The sequence below is a fragment of the Nelusetta ayraudi genome, unplaced genomic scaffold (genome assembly GCF_046127955.1).
Source record: "Nelusetta ayraudi isolate G7.1 ecotype Tasmania unplaced genomic scaffold, CSIRO-AGI_Nayr_v1 ptg000060l, whole genome shotgun sequence".
Taxonomy (NCBI): domain Eukaryota; kingdom Metazoa; phylum Chordata; class Actinopteri; order Tetraodontiformes; family Monacanthidae; genus Nelusetta; species Nelusetta ayraudi.
Window position 1 is genome coordinate 8,070,001 of NW_027466110.1, and position 20,000 is coordinate 8,090,000.

General features: G+C 48.2%; 2 protein-coding genes across 2 annotated transcripts in view; one reads left to right on the forward strand and one right to left on the reverse strand.

Moving 5' to 3' along the window:
• LOC142897632 (partitioning defective 3 homolog B-like) overlaps positions 1 to 20,000 on the forward strand; it is a 213,101-nt gene that overhangs the window by 22,337 nt on the left and 170,764 nt on the right. Inside the window, exon 2 of the mRNA XM_076040092.1 lies at positions 1,699 to 1,833. The gene's annotated coding sequence lies outside the window, so the exon portion shown is untranslated. The remainder of the gene's footprint in view (positions 1 to 1,698; positions 1,834 to 20,000) is intronic.
• Positions 1,566 to 4,759, reverse strand: LOC142897633 (melanoregulin). Its single transcript, XM_076040104.1, has 5 exons — positions 4,573 to 4,759; positions 4,237 to 4,489; positions 2,422 to 2,512; positions 2,146 to 2,312; positions 1,566 to 1,772 (listed from the first exon to the last, which is right to left on the reverse strand). The coding sequence occupies exons 1-5, from the start codon at positions 4,647 to 4,649 to the stop codon at positions 1,695 to 1,697; spliced, it is 666 nt and encodes a 221-aa protein (XP_075896219.1). The 5' UTR covers positions 4,650 to 4,759; the 3' UTR covers positions 1,566 to 1,694.

Sequence of the window (20,000 nt, forward strand, 5' to 3'; positions counted from 1 at the left end):
GATGATTTTATTGCTTCTGCATGCAGGCAGAACAACCACCAACAGTAGAAAATCTGTTCATTTCTTAAGTTTCACTCCCGGCCATCTCAGACGTCAGCATCTTAATCATTCCCCGACTCCTGTCAAAACTTTCTCCGGGGACGGAAGGAAATTTCAGCCAGAGTCTGGAGAGTGATGTCAGCATTATTTGCTCTCAAACTGCACCGAGAAGGAGAAGGTTGGTGCGGAGGGGTGGGGGGAAGAGTTGTATAATGAGAAAAAGGTGGAAGCAGCACAATGCCTGGCCGAGCTGCCAGACAGTCGGTCCAGGACCTCCCCGGCCCCTCCCCCTCCTGCTCCCACATCTGGTTCCCCAACTGGAGAGAAGGGGCCTCGGAATGAACTATATCTGGGTCAAAGTCAACTGGGCCTTGTTCCCGTTTGTATGAATGTGTGTCGGCCCTCCAACCTTTGAAGCCGAGGACGCTGCAGCGTCCCAGATGGGCGGCAGTGAGGAGGGGAAGCCAAGCTGAGACCTTATCGTCTACTTCCTGCTAACGCATCTTGATGACAGGAAGGTCCTCCTCCTCCTCCTCCTCCTCCTCCTCTTCCTTCTCCTCATCCCACCGAATCTTTGATGTGTTTTAAATATTTTAGAAATAAAAGAAACACCGTCATGACGAACTATTGTGATGCACCGTTGCCCAATTTGTCATGCGGCAACGTTCAAAGAACAGAGGACTTTATTCTCTCTTTTCAAATTGTACACGGTGAATGACGATACAAGCAAATACTTCCCCCTGTTGGTCAAGTCCATTAAGTTAAGTTAAGTAAATAAACAAGTCAGAACGGATTCAGTGTGACTAATAATCACAGAACTTTGATATAACATTAAGATGTTCACTGGATTACATTTATCATTGTGCAATAAATATACAGTTTTTTTTGTATGACTTTGGAAGAAAAAAAAAAAAATACAACCACAAATGATTGTGTTGGAAACACACATTTCTTTTCTTTTTTTGTATAATGAATATATATATATATATACTTGCTATACTGGAAGAAAATCAGTGTGCCTATCATAGCGCTGGTTAAAGCAAGGGTAAATAGGAATGCAATTTCAACTCAAGGACAATCAATGACAAAAATCTGTGTGGATTTTGAAAATATACATGTTGATTCTCAGTGTCAGTGAACGTAATGCAGTTCAACATAACAGTTAAAGCTGCAAGCAGCGTCGGGCGCGTCCAGGCACGACTGCGTCGAGTCCCCTAAGGCTGCGATGTGATATATGGAAAAAAAAAAAAAACAGTTCATAGATGCGACAAACTGGTTATACGATAAAGTCCGTTTAATGGACTGGCGTCCCAAAGGGATCTCATGTGTGATACAAGGGCGCCATCTCCTGGCAAAGACTGAGAATACAGCCAAATACCTTGCAGTGCGCCTGCGCAGTTAGTCAACTTTGACCTCAGTGTTTTGGACAGAATGAACAAAAGCTTCATTTTAACGCTTGGTGAGACCCGAAAAACCGCATCTTTTGTGTGTTAATCATCATTATGCTAATAAGTCCGTGTTCTTGATGCAGTTGCTGCTTGGACGCCTATTAATGAAAACGCTGGTAATGGTACTGGTACTTTACTGAGAGTAAACCGGTATGTATAAGTATTTACAAATGATTTCTAAGACGTGTGCTCCTCTGTCTCTGTCTGTCAGCCTGCCTTCTTGGGATATTTCTCTTTGGCCAGTCGGACAAAATCCTCAGCGCTGTCCAGAGACACCAGTCTCTCCTGAGAGGAAGGTGGAGGAAGATGAGGAAGAAGGCCAAGTGAAGTGCAGTTGAGAAAAGAGGTAAGAGAGATGGGAAAAAAAAAAGTGAAATACAACAAATGTAAAGAAAAATAACAGGAGTATCAGCGATTTTGTTGCAAATGGAAGATGAGAGATGAGCGGCAGCCCTGCCGTACTTTAGTGAAACAGTGAAAAGAATGAAACTGTTGTGCTCGCATGTTGCTGCAAGTGCTGAGTGAAAACTTCCAAACAACGCAGGCAAAAGTAGGTCAGAGCTGGAGCTCACCTTCATCTGACGTGATGCACAAACTTTGCAGAGGAGACCTCAGGGTGTGTGTATGTGTGTGTGTGTGTGTGTGTGTGTGTGTGTACCATGACGTAGAGGTATCTGCTGGGTTGTCCGCTCTCTGGGGGAAACAGTGACGTGTTCTGCAGCAGCTGCTGGAACTGCTCCCTGCCTTTGCTCAGGTGCTGCTGCTCTCGACTGAAGCGGCTGTGTTTGTTCACCGCCAGCAGGGCGTCCACCTCGTTCTGATAACCTGCACGGTGGTGGTGAATGATACGCGTCGAGTTTTTTTGTTTGTTTGTTTGTTTGTTTGTTTGCTGAGAAAAGAGAAAAAGTTTGAAAATGCAGAAGCTGTACGGCACCCAGCTGCAGCAGGATCTTCTTCCATCGGGATCGCACTTCCCGCCGGGTGTAGCGCAGAGTGTAAATGTCATAATTCAGCTTCTCCCACTCCTGCAGGAACACACACACACACACACAAACAGAACAACAACCACACGTGACACGCGGGACCTGTTTGACCGACTAATTAAGCAAACATGATTATAGTGCAGAACTCCTTTTTAAATGAACAGCAACACTCTTGACCTACATCCCCTTTAATGCCACTATGACCTCAGTGTTGTCAGTGTTGCTGTGCCGCGGCCCGGCTGCTCTCAACAAGAAGATTGACCGTCACGTTTGGCTGCAGTGTTTACACCGAGCTTCTGTCCTTTATTTCTAGTATGATCCATCCAGCCGCCCCATGTACACTAACTACGCTAAGGTTGTGTGTTGCACGACTGCAGTTCTGCGTTTGAGTGTCGGCTTCTATTGAAACAACAAATTTTAATCTGAACGATTGCGATCATCTTCTTCAGCAACAAACAAAACAACACTCAGTTGAGCGGCCGCCGACCTTTTGACCAGGTGCTTTGAAAATTCACTTAGTCTCTAATCCAGGTTGGGCGTATTTACAGAGAAGGAATCTGGCATGAAAGTCAAAGTCGCCTTTCATGGTCACCTGTGTGTGTGTGTGTGTGTGTGTGTGTGTGTGTGTGTGTGTGTGTGTGTGTGTGTGTGTGTGTGTGTGTGTGTGTGTGTGTGTGCGCTTGTTTTCTCTCTCCTTATTGGATAATAACATTAGAGAGCTGCAGCTTAAACGGGTGACCAATTAGTTGCATCTCCGTTTGGTACATGAACAAATCCACTTACAGTTCTGGACATAGATATACTGGTCCAAAAGTTCTATACCGGCCGACTGGGAAGAACAAACGGCCAACTGTGGGGAAACGGATCAACGGAAGCCGGGCGAGCAACGACCAGCCTCCAAAACAAAACAAAAAAACAACTTTGAGTTTTGACTCCTGTGAGACAGTTATGGAGACAACTAGAAAAACTAGTTGTCTTTTTGGGAGGGGTGGGTCGTGAGAAGCTGCAAACAGAGGGCTAAATATTCTTCGTTTGTGATATGTGGAGGTTTTTGGATAATTACCAGAATCCTGGATGAAAAATGTGTGATTATTTTTGGAGCTCGAGGAAAACGGCTTGAAAGCCAAAGTGAATTTGTAGGATGCCACTGCTTTAACCACCAACACGGTGTCTTCACTTACTGGCTGTTTTCAAAGAGCTGAAAGGACTGGGTGAAGGCGGCACGTGAGGCTGCGATACTCATCTGAAGCTCAGGATCAGCAAAAACACAAACAGACAAAAAAACCAAGCACCAACAGAACAGCGAGTACGTGCTGGATGCTGCCGGGGGGGGCGGGGGGGTTAAAAACACCATTTTTATCCCTCTGTGCATTCACATTGTACCAAATTCAAATATCACTATAAATTCTATATTAAAACAAAAACATCCCAGATTGTTCTTCACTCAGCCGGTCACTCTCTGGACATGAGTTCATCCATGGAGACCGAAACAAAACATCATCATCAAGTCAGATTAATTAACGCTCTGTGAAAAGTATAACGGTTGTCAAAAACCAATGGCATGAAACTCATGAGGGCATCATGTTGCCATGGTTACCGCCAAGGCAGAGGATTAAAATAAGCCCTTCCAGTGCAGAACTATTTAATTACTGCGGCGTCTGCGCTCCTCTTTCTTCACCTCGGAGGCTTAAAGCTCATCTGCTCAACCTTTCTCCTCGCACCCTCTGAACTCCGCCAGAACAGCAGCTATGGTGTGGGACTCTCACCTCTGTGGCCTTGTCGGTCTTGTCTCTCAGGCTGATGAAGGTCTGCAGCTCCCTGTCCAGCCCCTGTCTGGTGGGAGATTCGCCGGGTCTGTTGCCGCCCTGGGCTCTGGGCTTGGCGGCGCCCAGCTTGTGGCTCCAGAGTTTCTCCCTGGAGCTCTGGGGCCTGAACACGTTCTCGCCGTCTGTGGTCTCGGTGTCGCTGGAGTCGCCGGACGCCACCGGCGGCTGCCTGGGAGCCCTGGAGCCGCGCACGCTGGGGACGAGGGTGGAACAGTGGGTCGGGGTCATTGAGAGTAACGTCTGGGTCGGTGTTGTCTTTTGTGGCGTTTGTCTCACCGCAAAATTGCGTTCTTCTCATCCCTGCTGTGGAACAGGTAGTAGTGGCAGCAGCACGCAGTCAGCTTGGCACCCATTGGCTCGTCTTGGCTCGTCCAAAACTCCGTCGCACCTCCCGCAGAAGCCTCAGGAGACGCAAAGCCGAGAGCCGACGGCTCCTCATTCACAGCCGTCCCACACTCAAAGTTGAGCCCACAGCTTCAGCTCGAACACGCCCGTCCCACTTTCTCTTTTTTTTTTCTTAGGCTAGATTGAGACGTGTCTGTCTATTACGTTGCTCATGTGAGTGCAACACACACACGCGCACACATACACACACACACACAGAGGCAGGACAGCTTGGGGAATGAATGGCACATTGATTGAGGAACTCCTGATGCTGCAGAATGCAGCAGGAGAGACGCAGCTTCAGTTTGCCGCCGCTGCAAAACACAAAACACCCACTGCAGCCAGAATCAACGACGGAACATAATTCAAAAACAAGCTGGCACCCACAAAAAGAGGCAATTCTCTTGAATTGAAGACGTTTGAATTTTCTCGTTTTTTCCAACCGGTTTGTCGACTGCTGGTGGTTAAAGGAGACCAGTCAGAATGTTCCAACTATGAAATTCTAGTTGGTCGGCATAGTGAGAAGCTCATCCAACAGTCAGTGTTGTGATCAAAAGTCGTCTGTGGTAGCAACTGAGAGCAACTGAGAGCAGCTGGAAATCATTGTCCTGCACTTAATTTGCATGATAAAATCTTCATGTGAATATTCTGTAGCTGAAAAATAATAAGCAGTCACTGCTTTGGTCACAGCACAAAGTTCTTCCCAATCTGTATCAAAGAGCACGTCGCTGCTGCTGCTGCTGCTGCTGCTGCTGCTGCTGCTGCTGCTGCTGCTGCTGCTGCTGCTGTTGCTGCTTCTCCACAACAGGGGACAGTAGCGTACCGCTCTCCCTCCATCAGGCCTGCAGCCACCTCACACCCTCACCACCGGACACATTCCCAACGGCTTCATTTTCTCCCTGGCTCCGTCAGTGCAGCTGGGGGACCTTGTCATCATCATCATCATCATCATCATCATCATCATCATCATCATCATCATCATCATCATCATCATCAGCATCATCATCATCATCTCGCCTTGATCGCCTTTAATTTCGCCGCCAAGTCACAGCAGGCATCATAAAACAAAACACACACACACACACACACACACACACACACACACACACACATTTTAGCTGTGTAGTATTTCCACAGTGCCTCTGCGTGGGAACAAAAGTGCAGCGCCAACAGGTTTGGGATGGATTACACAGCCCAGGTGGCTGATAGGTGGTGGACGGATGAGAGTTTTGGGGTCATTCTTTCTGGGCGGCTGCTGGTGATCGCAGCGGAAGCAGCGGCAGAAGCTTTCTGTGGGGAGTAGTTCAGATCGTCTCCAGCCCACAAGCCTCCATGTTTTGTCTCTGAGATTTATGTTTTCCTGCCCCTGCTACGCCACACCACCACTCATTCACATGCATGCATGCACGCGCACACAACAGACACACACACACGGATGCTCAGCCATTGACAATGTGACATTGACATAGTGTAGTTGAATACCTGATGTGAGAGTGAGTGATGGACCACTCACCCCGATGGCTGTTGTTCCCGAAAGGTGTGTGTGTGTGTGTGTGTGTGTGTGTGTGTGTGTGTGTGTGTGTGTGTGTGTGAGAAGGGAGCAGAATTATATTCCTGCTCACATAAAACCCTCGACAGAACAGAAAAGTCAGGTCAAACACCGGAGGGGACTGAGAGAATTATAAGCAGGAACACTGGTCACACACACACACACACACACACACACACACCGGTGTAAGAAACTTGCACAGCTGCCAACGTCAGAGGTGGGCAGGGACCTAAGTGGAATGAAACTGTCCACACAGGCACAGAATAGATAATGGAGCAGAATAGAAAGCTACATGTTGGGTTTTGTAGTGTTGCTGGATTTCTATTCTCTTGTAACACACATCTACAGTAGCCCAGAATGTGTATCTGTGCTGGATTTCTCCATCCTTGTTCTGACATGACAGCTGGTAGGAGAAAGACGAAAGACATTTTCTTGTGATGGAACTTTGCTGATGAGAGGAAAACTTTTAGAACTTTTTTTTTTTTTGGAGTGTGGCCGCATTTTATCGTTGGAACTGTTTCATCAGGATATACGTGATCACTTGTGTTTGTGCTGCAAAGTAAACGTCCGCACGGTGCAAGATGGAACTCGCCGTCGCCACTGCTGCTGCAAAATTTGGAGAAAAATGTGAAAAAGTCAGTCAGTCAGCCAGCAGTGGAGTCCTCCCAGGTTTCTCCGTCCCAGCGGAGGCCCTAAATTTAGCCTCTTTTGTATAAAGCACAAAGCGAAGGATTTTATTCGGCGGTCTGCACCTTGAGAAAAGAAATGAGTTGGGGGGGGGGGGGGGGGGGCTTGTTAAATGACAAGGCGGCGCTGATATTGTTCCTCGGCGCCACAGGCGCGATGTTTGAACAGCCTATTTTAGTCTGTGATCAATATGAGAGCAGTCGCCCGGGGGACACATGTGACACCCCCCCCACCCCCCCCATACTTTTGTGTCGGGCAGAAATGTTTCAGAATGGAAGAAAGGCGGACGTTCGAGAGTTTCGCTGTAGGAAAAAAAAAGAAGGTGTTTTTGCGGCAGGGGACGTTTTGGCTGTGATGTTTTCCAGGGATGTCGACCCTGCGGAAGCCTCAATCACCACTGAGGCTGAATGCCTGCGAAGAAGCTCCAGTTAAAAGCCAAACTCTTCCCCAACACAGATGCCACACGGTTGAAATTTGAATGGCATTTCACTCTTATTGGAATCTCTTCAGATTCCTGTGAGACTGCCTTTGCTCCACCGCCATGCACATCTCTGATCCTGATCACGAGTGTGTGTGTGTGTGTGTGTGTGTGTGTGTGTGTGTGTGTGTGTGTGTGTGTGTGTGTGTGTGTGTGTGTGTGTGTGTGTGTGTGTGGGGGCATCGAAGGTTTCCGTCGCCAAGGCGCTCGTTCGTTTTGCTTTGCTGCCAGGCTTTTTATTGCACATCGATGCAGATGACACCTTTTTTCCCTTCTGCACGATCGATGGGAATTATGCCGCACTTTTTAACCGTCAACCGCAATCAATGGGGGCGGAGCTCCCATCTGCATCTACCAATCATTACACACGGTGACAGACACTGAAAACTGGGCCTGTGGATGAGACACAATGGTCACGCAGGGTGAAGCATTTGTGTGTGTGTGTGTGTGTGTGTGTGTGTGTGTGTGTGTGTGTGTGTGTGTGTGTGTGTGTGTGTGTGTGTGTGTGTGTGTGTGTGTGTGTGATGAAGAGAGAGAGAGAAAGAGGTCAGGCGAGGGCAAAGATCGAGGTGGCTCCGTCCAGGGGCGGCGGGCACACAAAAAAAAGTAGTGAACCCGCCAAAATAAAATTGAGGACAAAGGTTGCTGGAAAGAATTGGACGGCAGGAAGTGTCCGGAATTGTCCGGAAGGCAGAAGTGCACATTTCCAATGGTTACTCTGCAGGTCCAGTGACCAGACAGTGCAGCAGACAGCACAACATCGCTCCCTCCCTTCCTTCCTTCCTGCCTTTCATTATTAGTCATCCAGACAGTCACAACATTGAAAAGGTGGATTATGATGTTTTGGATTAGAAAGAATGGTGAACCCGTCCCAGTCGCCTTCTTCTTGTTCTGAGCCATGAGGTTCTGATTGGAAGGATGAGGCTGCGGCAGAGAGCTCACAGAGCGGCCAACTGGGATCAGATTTGATTGCTGTTTTTTTTTGGCTCATTTTTTTTTTTATGTCTGCAGAACTGTAGAATTCTAAATGAATCCTGATGAAAACACAAAGAAAAACAGTGATGATGGCCTAATTTCTAATGCATCCAAAAATAAAAACTTGATAGAAATGCAAGTTGGCCGAGACTTTTGTGCTCAATTCCAATTACAGATGTCGACGAACTCCAATGTTTGTGCCACGTCCTGCTCATTCAGAACAGGAAAGGCAGATATGCAGGCGTGGACTAGGTGCGGTGCTCCTGTGAAAACAAGAGACCGACTGTTTATCGCCTCAGAGGTCTCGTCAGCCGCCACATCATTTATTTTATTTATTTGACCAGGACGAGCCGGCCAACTGGGCCAGCAGCTTCCTGTCTTTAACCTCTCGTGACAGCCGAGGTTGAAATCATCGTGTTTTTGCGTCGCCTCACTCTGCTGCGTGTCCATTTCATTGTCCAAAAAGAAAAAAAACAAAACAAAACGAAGCACAGGTTCCATCTGGCATCAGACGCTATCGATTCCCTACCAATGCAATAAGAATGTTTCTCATATTGAGGTACGATTAATTCACATCCGTTTTTTTTTTCCCCTTTCTTTTATTTTTTGTTTTGTCGCTCGTACATCATCAAAGGACGGAGCGAGCGAGAGAGTGGAGACTGGAAAAGTGAAGAGCAGAGGGAAGATTGAAGTGTGAGGAAAGAAAAAAAAAAAAAAAGAGCCTGGGCCTAGCAGAGACCACACAGCAATCACAGCAGTCACAGACCATCACCGAGAGGTGAGCAGGCCATCTGTGTCTCAGCCCGCCTGCAGGACGGCTCCCCATCACAGCAGTAAATGGCCAATATCGCACTAATACACAGAGGCAAAACATGGGACGCCTTGATGGAAGTCCTTTCAAAGAGTGTGTGTGTGTGTGTGTGTGTGTGTGTGTGTGTGTGTGTGTGTGTGTGTGTGTGTGTGTGTGTGTGTGTGTGTGTGTGTGTGTGTGTGCGTGTGTGTGAGAGAGAGAGGGGGTGGGGGGGGGGCAGAGAGAGAGAGCGCTCTTTATTTCTGGGATACCCTGTGGACGTGCAGCCTTCTTTCTCCCTTTTTGAACCAACAGAATTTCACAACCCGCATGTGAAAATAAACCCAGATCTTGTTTTTGTCACCGCCAAGTTCTGGGCCTAAGTGCAGGAATCACTTATTTGATACTTTACCGAGAAAGAAAACCATGCACGCATTCTTTCTGGATTGGGTTTGCTAAGCTTTTTTAATGAGAGGAGGGTTTAGCTGCGTCTTAATTTCATTTCTCTGCTCTCACTCTGGGAACCCGGCACGCAACTTTGGGTGTGTTGGGGAAAATAATCCGCTGGTGATGGATCGAATCTGCCGCTTTATAGATCTACATGATGATTTATTGCACCGCCGGGCTAAATTATGAGTAAATGCTTCGGGTGTGCGTGAGCGACTAAAGTTTTTGCTGCGTGTCTGTTTTTTTTTTTTTGTTATTGCTTTTTTTTTTGTTGCGTGTCTGCATTAGTGTGAGTGTCGCAACCTGACGGCTGATCATGAATCATGACGGTGATCAATGGCAATGCCGATCCTTGAGTTGCCTGGAAGCTACATACACACACACACACACACACACACACACACACACACACACACACACACACACACACACACGTTTGCTCGTACAATGACACAGTATTGACTTTTATAAGGAGCAGGATTTGGCCCAAGTGCACAAACAGTCTTGACAAGGTCGTTGTTCCTGAGCCAGAAATGGTCCACAGTAGGTTTGAAACTCACTCACACACACACACACACACACACACACACACTCGCACACACAGTTGCGTCAGTGCGATCCTTCTTGCAGTGGGACGGCAGTGCAGAGTCCAACTCTCTCCCTCCTGCGTCTCTCTGGAGTGGCACAAAAACTTTCCTCACTTCAACTTTGCTGCTGTTGTTTTTCACCAGTGGATATTTGAAGACAACAGAGGCTTCACTGCTGTTCGTGACTTGCCTGGAACTCTAGGTGGCACTGTTGAACAGTCAACGCTGTCCTACCAGCACATGCGTTGGCCCAAAGTGGTCACTGAGAGTGGATCATTTTTGTAACACTGAGGAGAAACTGGCCGGTGTTCTAAATTCAAAATGAAAAATGACTTCTTTCAAGTTAGCGCAGGCCGCTTCCTGTTCGCGGTGCTTCCTACACTCAGCACGGCCTCTCTCACCTTTGACATGGGTCGCAGCCCCGGCGCGTCGAAACGCAGTCTGAAGAAAACCCCTTCAACCCGCTCAGACAGAGCCGCTCCATCATCGCCGCCGCTACTACTACTGTGGATAAATACACACACGCAGAAGAAGAAGAAGAATGATGATGCTCCGGAGTAATTAAGCATGGATGAGCACGCACTGGAGCCCGGCCCATGTCAGCTGACAGATCGTCCTCAGAGGAGACTCTGGCCTTTAGCCTGCATGGGCAGCGGATACAGTATTCCTCAATGTGTCAGGGTGTCATCGTTTCTCACTCTGTGTGTGTGTGTGTGTGTGTGTGTGTGTGTGTGTGTGTGTTGGAGTCATGTCTGCACTGCTGATGGAGGCACTACTTGCTGCTGCTGCTGCTGCTGCTGCTGCTGCTGCTGCTGCCGCTGCTGCTGGAAGGTGTTGCTGGTGTTTGTGCTTGTGATTACTTTTCCGGCAAAATTTTTATTGCAAAAAGGAGAAAGCATAAATAATGCAGACTTGGGCTGGATGAGTTACCATGCTGCCGTGTAGTGCAGTCGGCCGGCGTGATGAAAAACTAGCAGGGGCCATCGAGCCCCCCCCCGCCGTGCTCAGTGTGCGCCTGTGGTCCCATTTGTGACATTAGCGTCGGGTTGTTTCTCTTGCTTCGCTCACCTACATAACTCCAGGGTCGCGGGTGGGGGGGAGGAAGGGGTGAAAAATCAACACTTGCGTAGTTTTGTGTGACTCAGTCTTGTGGTGAAAGCCAATCGCAGGCGCGGCCGGTGGCCGGGACAGAAGAAGAAAACATTGGACCTAAACACTCTGGCTGCTCAGCCGGGTTTTTGCTTTTTTCCCCCTGCAACCTCATGAGTCATTTAATGTCGTTCGCATTATTGCAAAGTGCAAGGGAACAAATGGTCGGTGACGCTGGAGCTCACAGCAGTTGGACGATCGGGGGGGGAGGGGTAGGGGGGGGGGTGGGTTCTTTGGCCCCACGTGCACACTGGCGTGCACGGCCCCTGCTGCGCCCAACGTGAACACGTGGTCTCGTTTTAAAGGCTGCAGAAGTTTGGAAAAAAAGCTCAAACTTTCTGATTGGATACTTCTTCAAAACGGCCGAGCGCCGAGGACCCGATGCAGAGGCCACGCCTCGCTGCTGCCGTTGGCTTCTTGCTGCGTCTGGCTGCGGGCTCTGCCTCCCGTGCACAAACATCTCCAATGGCCTCTTTAAGTGGCGGATAAGTGAAACAAATCTAAAAGATATGGGAAAGAATGCGTCTGGCGCAGCGGCTTTATGAGGTGGCAGGATCTTGAAAGCCTTTGGAAGCTGCTCTCGCTGTGACCTGAAGCTGAACTGCTGCGGTCCCCCCCCCCCCTCTAGATCAGCATTAACAAATATTGTCAACTCGGTGGCATCCGATCAGACTAAATTCCCTTTTTTAGCCTTCAGCCGTATAATATCCTGCTTCCTCCGAGGACAGAGAATCAAGTTAGGGGCCTGATTGGAGGCGGGCACACACACATGCACATGCACACACACACACACACACACACACACACACACACACACACACACACACATGCACATGCACACACACACACACACACACACACACACAAACTTAGGCAGCCTTAATATAGCGCTCACGCAAAGTGTGTCATATGCAGCAATAAGACACACACACACACACACACACACACACACACACACACACACACACACACACACACAGCGTTGTTCCGCTGAGCCATAAACTCAGATTGAACCCTGGTAAAGAACCTGGGAAGGCAATAAGGCCGGTAAACACAAACACATTTGGTTATGAAACCCTGGCAGCAAACACTCGTCATACTGGCACTTGATAATGTGATAAAGAGTGCACGACCTCACACACACACACACACACACACACACACACACACACACACACACACACACGTCAGCCTCCACACGCCCGGCAGCCCATTGAAGGCAACCGCGGCTTTTGCCACTGGTGCGTATTTAACACCACACAGAGAAGATGAATGGGCGGACGCAGTGGAGGTGGGCGGGGCAGGTGGAGGGAGGGGAGGCGGGGGAAGACAGATAGATAAATGGGACGACACGAGCAACTTGTTGTGTTTTGTCTCAATCAAAACAAATGTGCTCGCTGCGGTTTGCAGGGCTGCGTTATTGTGTTACGGGACAGGAAAATAGGAACAAGCGTTTGGGTTTTCATTCTGACTGCGAGCCACAGTGTGGAAATATCGATTTTCTAGTAAAACCTACTCCGCAACTGGATCACTGGTTTTCATCTCCAAAATCTGCCTCATCTGTCTGGGAAACCTCCGACAGACGTTTCCAGTCGGTCTTGATTGGATCCCACATCCAATCACAGTCCTAATAGCCGAAAGACTTTGCTTTTCACAAAGGCCTTTCCTGAGCCTTTTGATGTCCATTGCTGGGTTGCCTGTGTGTTTTTGCTAATTATGTCTTACATTAGGTTTTATGTTTTTTTTTTTTATGTCTCTTTGCTTTTTGTCTACATTAGCTTTTATGCTTCTCGTAGCACTTTGAGATTTCTTAATGTAAAGTGCAATAAAAAAAAAACAAAACAAAACATTCATATAATAATAAAGAGGCAGGAATCACATGACGCTGCTCTATATAATAAAAGCGCAGAAGAAGCTCAGGGGGAGCAAACTGATTGGAGTTGCAAACAATGGCACCTGTCGCAGAGATTAGCGTGGATGCTGCCACCAAAAAAACAACAGCACAAGACTGAGCTTTTCTCAGCGGACAGCGTAGTTCTCTCTTTGGTCCTTTGGCCCTTTCTTTTGGTCCTAGTTAGTTATTCACTTAGAACACTAAAGAGTGTTGAGTGCTCCTTGCCCAGTCGTCTTCCAACTCTTGCTTCTCCTTTTCTTAACAAGGATAAAGATCGTGGAAACATTCCCCTCTGGGGTGCACGGCTTAGTTTTTAGCGATGCACATGCCAAGCAGCGGCAAGGGATTCGGGAGGGCGTGGCGCCGCAGTCACCATCTGAGGAATTGCACTGGCTGGCCGGGCAGATGGCGCCGCGAATAACAAGTTGTGGGGGAGGAGGGAGTGACACGGCGGGAATGAAACGGCGTGCGACGCGAGGCGGTGAGCGATGAGCGGCGCCGTGAGCGGCGGGCTGATGGGAAAGCGAGATGAGAGGGCGGCGGCGGCGGCGGCAGCAGCAGCGGAAGGGAAAGAATGATGTAAAAAATACTGATGCGGGGTTACCGCTTCATCTACATTACAGCATCGTTAAGCGTCATTTTACTCGGCGGCTGTCCGGGAGCTGTGCTTCTGTTGCTATTTGTCACGCATTGACACGGAAAGCCACGAGGAAGAGGAAGAGGAAGAGGAAGAGGAAGAAGAGGCTCACGCTTCGACTTGACTCACTGTTGCAAGATCAAGTCATATTTACTCTAAAAAAGAGCAACAGTTTTATGGAAAGATGTGTCCAAATTAATTCCCGTCAGCCGCTGCTCTTGAAACAGTAGCAGTTAGCGCTAGCTAAGCGCTACCAAGTCACTCGCTGCGTTTCCATCACGGTTTTTCCGCAAAAAATAAAAATTATTTTTCTAAAATTTCGACAAGGGGGTTAGGAGATGGAGGTACAACACATTTTGTGATAAATCTGCATTTTGATGTTGTTTTCTGTCAAGAACGGCTGTTTCATTTTTCCCCTTGATTACTTGCAAAAAATATTCCGTCTCCTCCTCCGTGCCATTTTCAGCTAGTGACAGCCGTAGCGTTCACTAAAATGTCCTTGCGGACCTCGGCGAACTGTCGCGCTGTCCGTGTGGCTGCATAAACAAGCAGGCGGAGCGAAATTTACAGCTTCAGCAACATGCCCCCCAAAACAAAAACAGGCCAAATGCTCCCGTTATTCATGCAAGGCCTGGTGTGGACTCAGAACAGGGTGGATAATGTTGGTTCAGTTATAAATTGTGTGTTGACTGGATGGTTACTCCATCTCTTTTTTTCTTTGTTTGTTTTACTGTGATTGTTGTATCAAAACTTTGTGGCAACATAAACATTTGTACGCAGGTAAACACCAAGAACCAACCACCAACCAACCAACCAACACCCGCCATCAAGAACCCAGAGTTGAAAAACCCTGCTTAAAGTGCTCGGCGGGGCGTCATCGGCAGCAATACCGGCATGCTTACGTTCAGCATCGGAAGTGTTTGCCGTGTTCAGCGTCCTACTGGAGAGCAGCGGCGGATGCTAATATTTGCTAATTGGAGCTGAGCCCAGCAGCTGCGGCCCGATGGAAATGAGATTAGTTTTCAGAGTGTTTGGTCATAAATCAAAAGGCTCGGACGGCCACCGGACTTCGATACTCGGGTGGCCTATACATGGAAAAGTGACGGGGGGGGGAGTCGTTGCAACGCACCGCCGTGAAGCGGTCTTAATTGAAAATGTAAATATTTGTCCAGGGCCTGGGCGGCAGGAAAGTCACCGGACGCATTTGTCACCTCTGCAGCCACGTCAGCAGCATCTGGATCTCCATGTGCTCGCTATGGTGAAATGAATTACTCCACATAGATTCATCTATAGATTCATCTATAGATTCAACTAGTTTGACTTTTTTTTTTTTTTCAATCGTTATTTTGTACATCCGTCCATCCGTCCATCTCTTATATCTCAGGGTTCCAGGGTTCTGTTTTTTGTGCTTCCATTGAGGTAAGAATATAAAACACATTATTATAATATACCCGAGTGAAGATTAGCAAGATTTCTTTGTGAACTGGAGGAGGAAGAAGAACCTGCGTGATAAGACCAAACCTTGTTGTTGGCGTGGAAGCGGACGAGCAGGAGGAAGTGGGAGGAAACGATGGATTGATAGATCCCGGGAGGCGGGACGCGGCGGCTGAGTAATGGCCGGCCGAGGTGGCGGCTCGGACAGACAAAGAGCCGGAAGGGAGGGACGGCGATGGAGCAGATGGATGAGAAGTCGCGTCACGCCGCTGAAACTAATGTTTCCCAGGCCCGTAGTTCAATTCCTTTGCAGAATTAACGCTCCATCGATCACTCCGCCGTGGCTCGTTAGCGGCGGAAGTTTAAACCAATCCCCAAACAACACATTTCCAGGTTCTAAGGGAGACGGACGACGGCGCTGCGTCTTCCTCTCAGTCTCTGTCCAGGCGACCGTGAATTTCATTAAAAACACCAAACCAGACACACGGGAGAGAGTTTCACCCTCACGGCGCTGAGTGTCAATTAGAATGCTGTGCAATGACTCTATTTATTTATTTATTTTTTTCAACCAAGGTAATAACAGACGCACAATTCATCCCTTAATGGTCGGCTATTCCTTATTGTGCGCCACGCCACGTGAAAACTTCATTCGCTTTGGCCTAATTAAAAACGCTCTTATCCGTTCCCTTCGTTTTCTCCCCAAGCGTCAATATAAATATTTCAGTTTTCCGGGAAGAGCTTGGCGGCCGACTAACAATAGACGGCTTGTATTTCACGCAATTCAATTCTGCTGATGAACTGCAACAGGTCCTGATTGGCTCAGTTTTCTTTCTTTTCTTTTTTTCCTTCCCTGATTCTGCAGAGCCGAGCCGTTTTCCGGCATCAGACTGTGGGTTGGGACCGGCGCAGTCTGGCCGACTTCACTTCATCACACCGCGCTGTGTCATTAACGTCCGTCAAAGTGCTAATTCCAGTCTGCGCGTAACCACGCTTGACGGCTGAGTTGCAAACTTTCATATTTTTCATCGAGCAGCGAGAGTTTGTTCGTGAGGAGGACGGAAGGAAAAATAGGTGTCCAAAGTTCTCGGACGGCTTCATTCCATGTGGAATTTAGCCAATAATTGGCTCGACTGATTATCAGATCTGATATTAAGGGTTTTACATAATTTAATTCACGTTGCTCTCCATCCGCATGCCTGCATGATAATCGAATGCAAAAATAATTCAAATAATCTCCTTTTTTTTTTTGCACGTTTAATTTTGCTTGAAGAGACAGAATAATGGACAGTGTTCCATTTTGTTCAGCTGGATGTTGAAAACAAACGTCAAATCGGGCCTTCTAAGAAACGTCACTTGTTGGCTTCGGGGGTTTCGTGTGCAAAGAAAAGCCACCTGGTAGCCGCATTCACTCACACTTGAGAGGAAAACTATCTGTTGTGTGCAGCGTCCAGAAAAACACTCCTCTCCACCTCCTCCTCCTCCTCCACCGCCTCCTGCTCCACCACCTCCTCCTGCCGGCATCTCACTGTGATGAAGTAAAGCACTGTTGTCGCACAGCTGGGGGGCTTTGCTCTGAAATGTGCCAGAGCAGCAATCCATCCACTCTGTACTCTGTGCTCTTTTTCTTTTTTTTGTCAGCCTGGGGCATTATGGGTAAGGCTTCAGTACTCTGCAAACGAAGGATAAGTGCAGTGATTGATATTAATCCCCTCTATGCCATGTTCACTCCAGATACACTCTGTCTCCATTTGTTACCCCCGGTCCATCTCCGCTCCTCCATAATCTTTATCCAAGGGTCTCCATCAATACTCATCTCAGCGCGCTGCCTCTTTCCGTATCTCACTCCTCGTCTCTCCCCCTCGCCGGTCCATACGTCCGTCCATACGTCCGTCCGTCCGTCCGTCCGTCCGTCCGTCTCTGCGCCACTGCTGCTGACGGTGGCCATTATTAAAAGCCGTCCTGTCGCTCTTATTGATGCCCCTTCGTTGCTCATTACAGCTTAGTGCCCGTGCACAAGTGCTGACTCCACATAAACTGAGTGACGTGCGCTCGCACATATACGCTGCGACATATAGTGAAGACTCACGAGCCCGCAAAGTCTGTAGTAGCCAGACAACAGGAAGTGACTCCAGCCAGCGTTTGCTTTTACGCTGGGCAGACGCTTGAAGGGGCGTTTTGTGGAATTGCCCATTTTTTTTTTATATCTATATTTTTACTTTATTAAGGTTCGGGTTTCGAGCTGAAGTGCCAAAAAACTGCAGTCTATCGTTTGGCCAGCAGGGACCGCCAAAAATGGTTGCGAAAAATGCTAACGACGTCCGGTTGTCAATGTATAGAAAATCAGCAAATTCATACCTTTCCAAACTGGACGCATTTTTTTTTCCTGGTCCAAGTCGTCGGTAGAAAAATTTAATTGACTGGAGTCCACGTCCATTTTGTCCATTTTGTCCATTTTGTCCAATTTTGAGTTAAAATGGCATTAGTTGTGTCTGTGGCCACAGTTTAGTAGCAAAGTGTTGTCAACTTTCCAAGGAACCCTTTTCTGATTTCTAAACAATCCGGGCGCTCAAGATGGCAAAAAAAACCCCAACCAAACCCATCTGACTCGGCCCATCTTCATATGTACCATCAGTGGGTCCAAGTATCTCAGCTTTCAGTCCCTGTTCCTACTTTGTTGCTACAAGTCTTCTGCAACAGTGTCGATTGTTTTGAAGGTCTTCGGTGATGCTGGACTCACAGAACTTATTTCAACAAAGGTCTGCCCTGTGCTCCAGCGGCTGAGTCCTGCGTGCTTCTCACGTGACGTCACTGTATTTGCTCTCTGGGACGGAGAGGCAGAGGAATGCCACGGATGAACGGCGGCGCCACGGTTTTGTGCTTCCTCTCCTTTAACGGTTGGTTTTTAGTCATCTGGCCGCACACGCAGCCGCTTCGCTCAGCCGCTGCTGTTGACGCGAGGCCGCGACTGATTTATAGGTCGCAGGACGCCGCTGCTGTTTACACTGCTGCAGGAGGCTGCCTGCACCGGGGCCGCTGTACGAGAAAACCAGGCGGGGTGCAGAAAGGTATCAGACACACGTCTTCTGTGACACTCGCACTGTTTGCAAACATTTTGGTTCGTATCGGACCTCACACGCGCACGCACACAAGAAGCATATGGAAGTGCTTGGTCTTTGTTTTTTTTCTGTGAACTATGTTGTCTCAGGGTTTGGTCCCGTGCCTGGAAAAGCCATGTAATCTGTCCTGTCAGTGCAAACTTTAGTCCATACTAAGCGATTCGATGCAGAACCATTTTAAAAATATTGACCATGTAACGTTTTAAGAGCCTTTGATCATTTAAATGCCCTGATTTCATCCAGCATCGCTTCTGATTGCTCAATATTCACATGAATAACGTGAATTGAAGTAAAGAAAAACACGCCAAATCAGTTTTTCTCCCCGTAATGTCGTTATTATCAATACAGTGGTTTCAGCGACACTTTTGTTTCAAATCCAGCGTGTGAAAAATGATCAAAACGATCCGAATGTCACGCACGCACCGAAACAAGCACACTGGCGCTTTGTTTTACTTGACTAAAGTGACGTTATTTAATCTTGCTAGCAGTATTTTCCAAAAGTCATCACACTGCGATGTGATTTTTTTTTTTTTTTTGCAGGTCTCACAATGCTTAAAAACAAAAAATGCACCTTTTTTTTTTTTTTTATAGCTGCATCTTTTATTAATGTGAGCCGCGCTGGGAAGCAGCCTTTAGGCAGGGGTGTAATTTAAAGGTTTTGGCCGTAAGATGGAAAAAAAAAACAAAAAAAAACACAGCTTGAAAGCCTGTAATTCGTCTTTAGCTCTAAGGATGCCAGAATTTACGTCTCCTGCAGAGACGTGCTCGCACATTATAAATACTCGCCTCCATCGATCTGCGGACAGATACATAAAATTCCGATTTAGAGAGGAGCCGTGACAAGCAAGTGTGGCGTAGAACCCCCCCCCCCCCCCTCCCCACTCCCCCCGCCCCCGTGGAAGGAGAGGCTGCTTGGCTTGGAGAAACTTTAATGTCGGGAGCAACAAGCCCGTATTGCACACATCAACATCTTTTTTTAATGGAAACAGGCTCTATTGACTAGCGCTACAGGTAAGGCGCACGCCGGGGCTGGAATCGGTAAACTAATAAAGGAACTGTCGGGTTGAGGCCTTGCAAACTAATTGCGCCGTGATAAATTTGTCCTGGAACGGCGAGCGGCGCGTGCGAACGCCGCCTTGTCTGGCTGACTGATTATACAGAGCAAAGCAGCGCCTTCATCCGTCTCACGTCTTTATGGCTGCTTTGGGGATTTTAGCGGGCGAACGTTACTCGTATATGTTTCTGTGTTGCATCACACACACACACACACACACACGCACACACACACGCCGCCTAAATGCATGTGTGTGCATGGCGACAGCCTCTCACGGGAGCGGCTGTGTGACAGTTAAGCAGATGCGCGGACGATGATGTCGCTGCAGAAGCGAGCGGTGTTTTACAGCAGCGCGCCGGCCTTTACTGCCTCTGTTGTCGCGGTGATGTAGCGCTCATGATACCGGCTCATTGTCTTGGCGTCTTCGGCCTTGTTCATCTGGGCGCAGACGCACAGCTCGGATCCACTCCTTTAGTATTCTTTGGCGCGCGCGCACACACACACACACACACGTGCACATGCA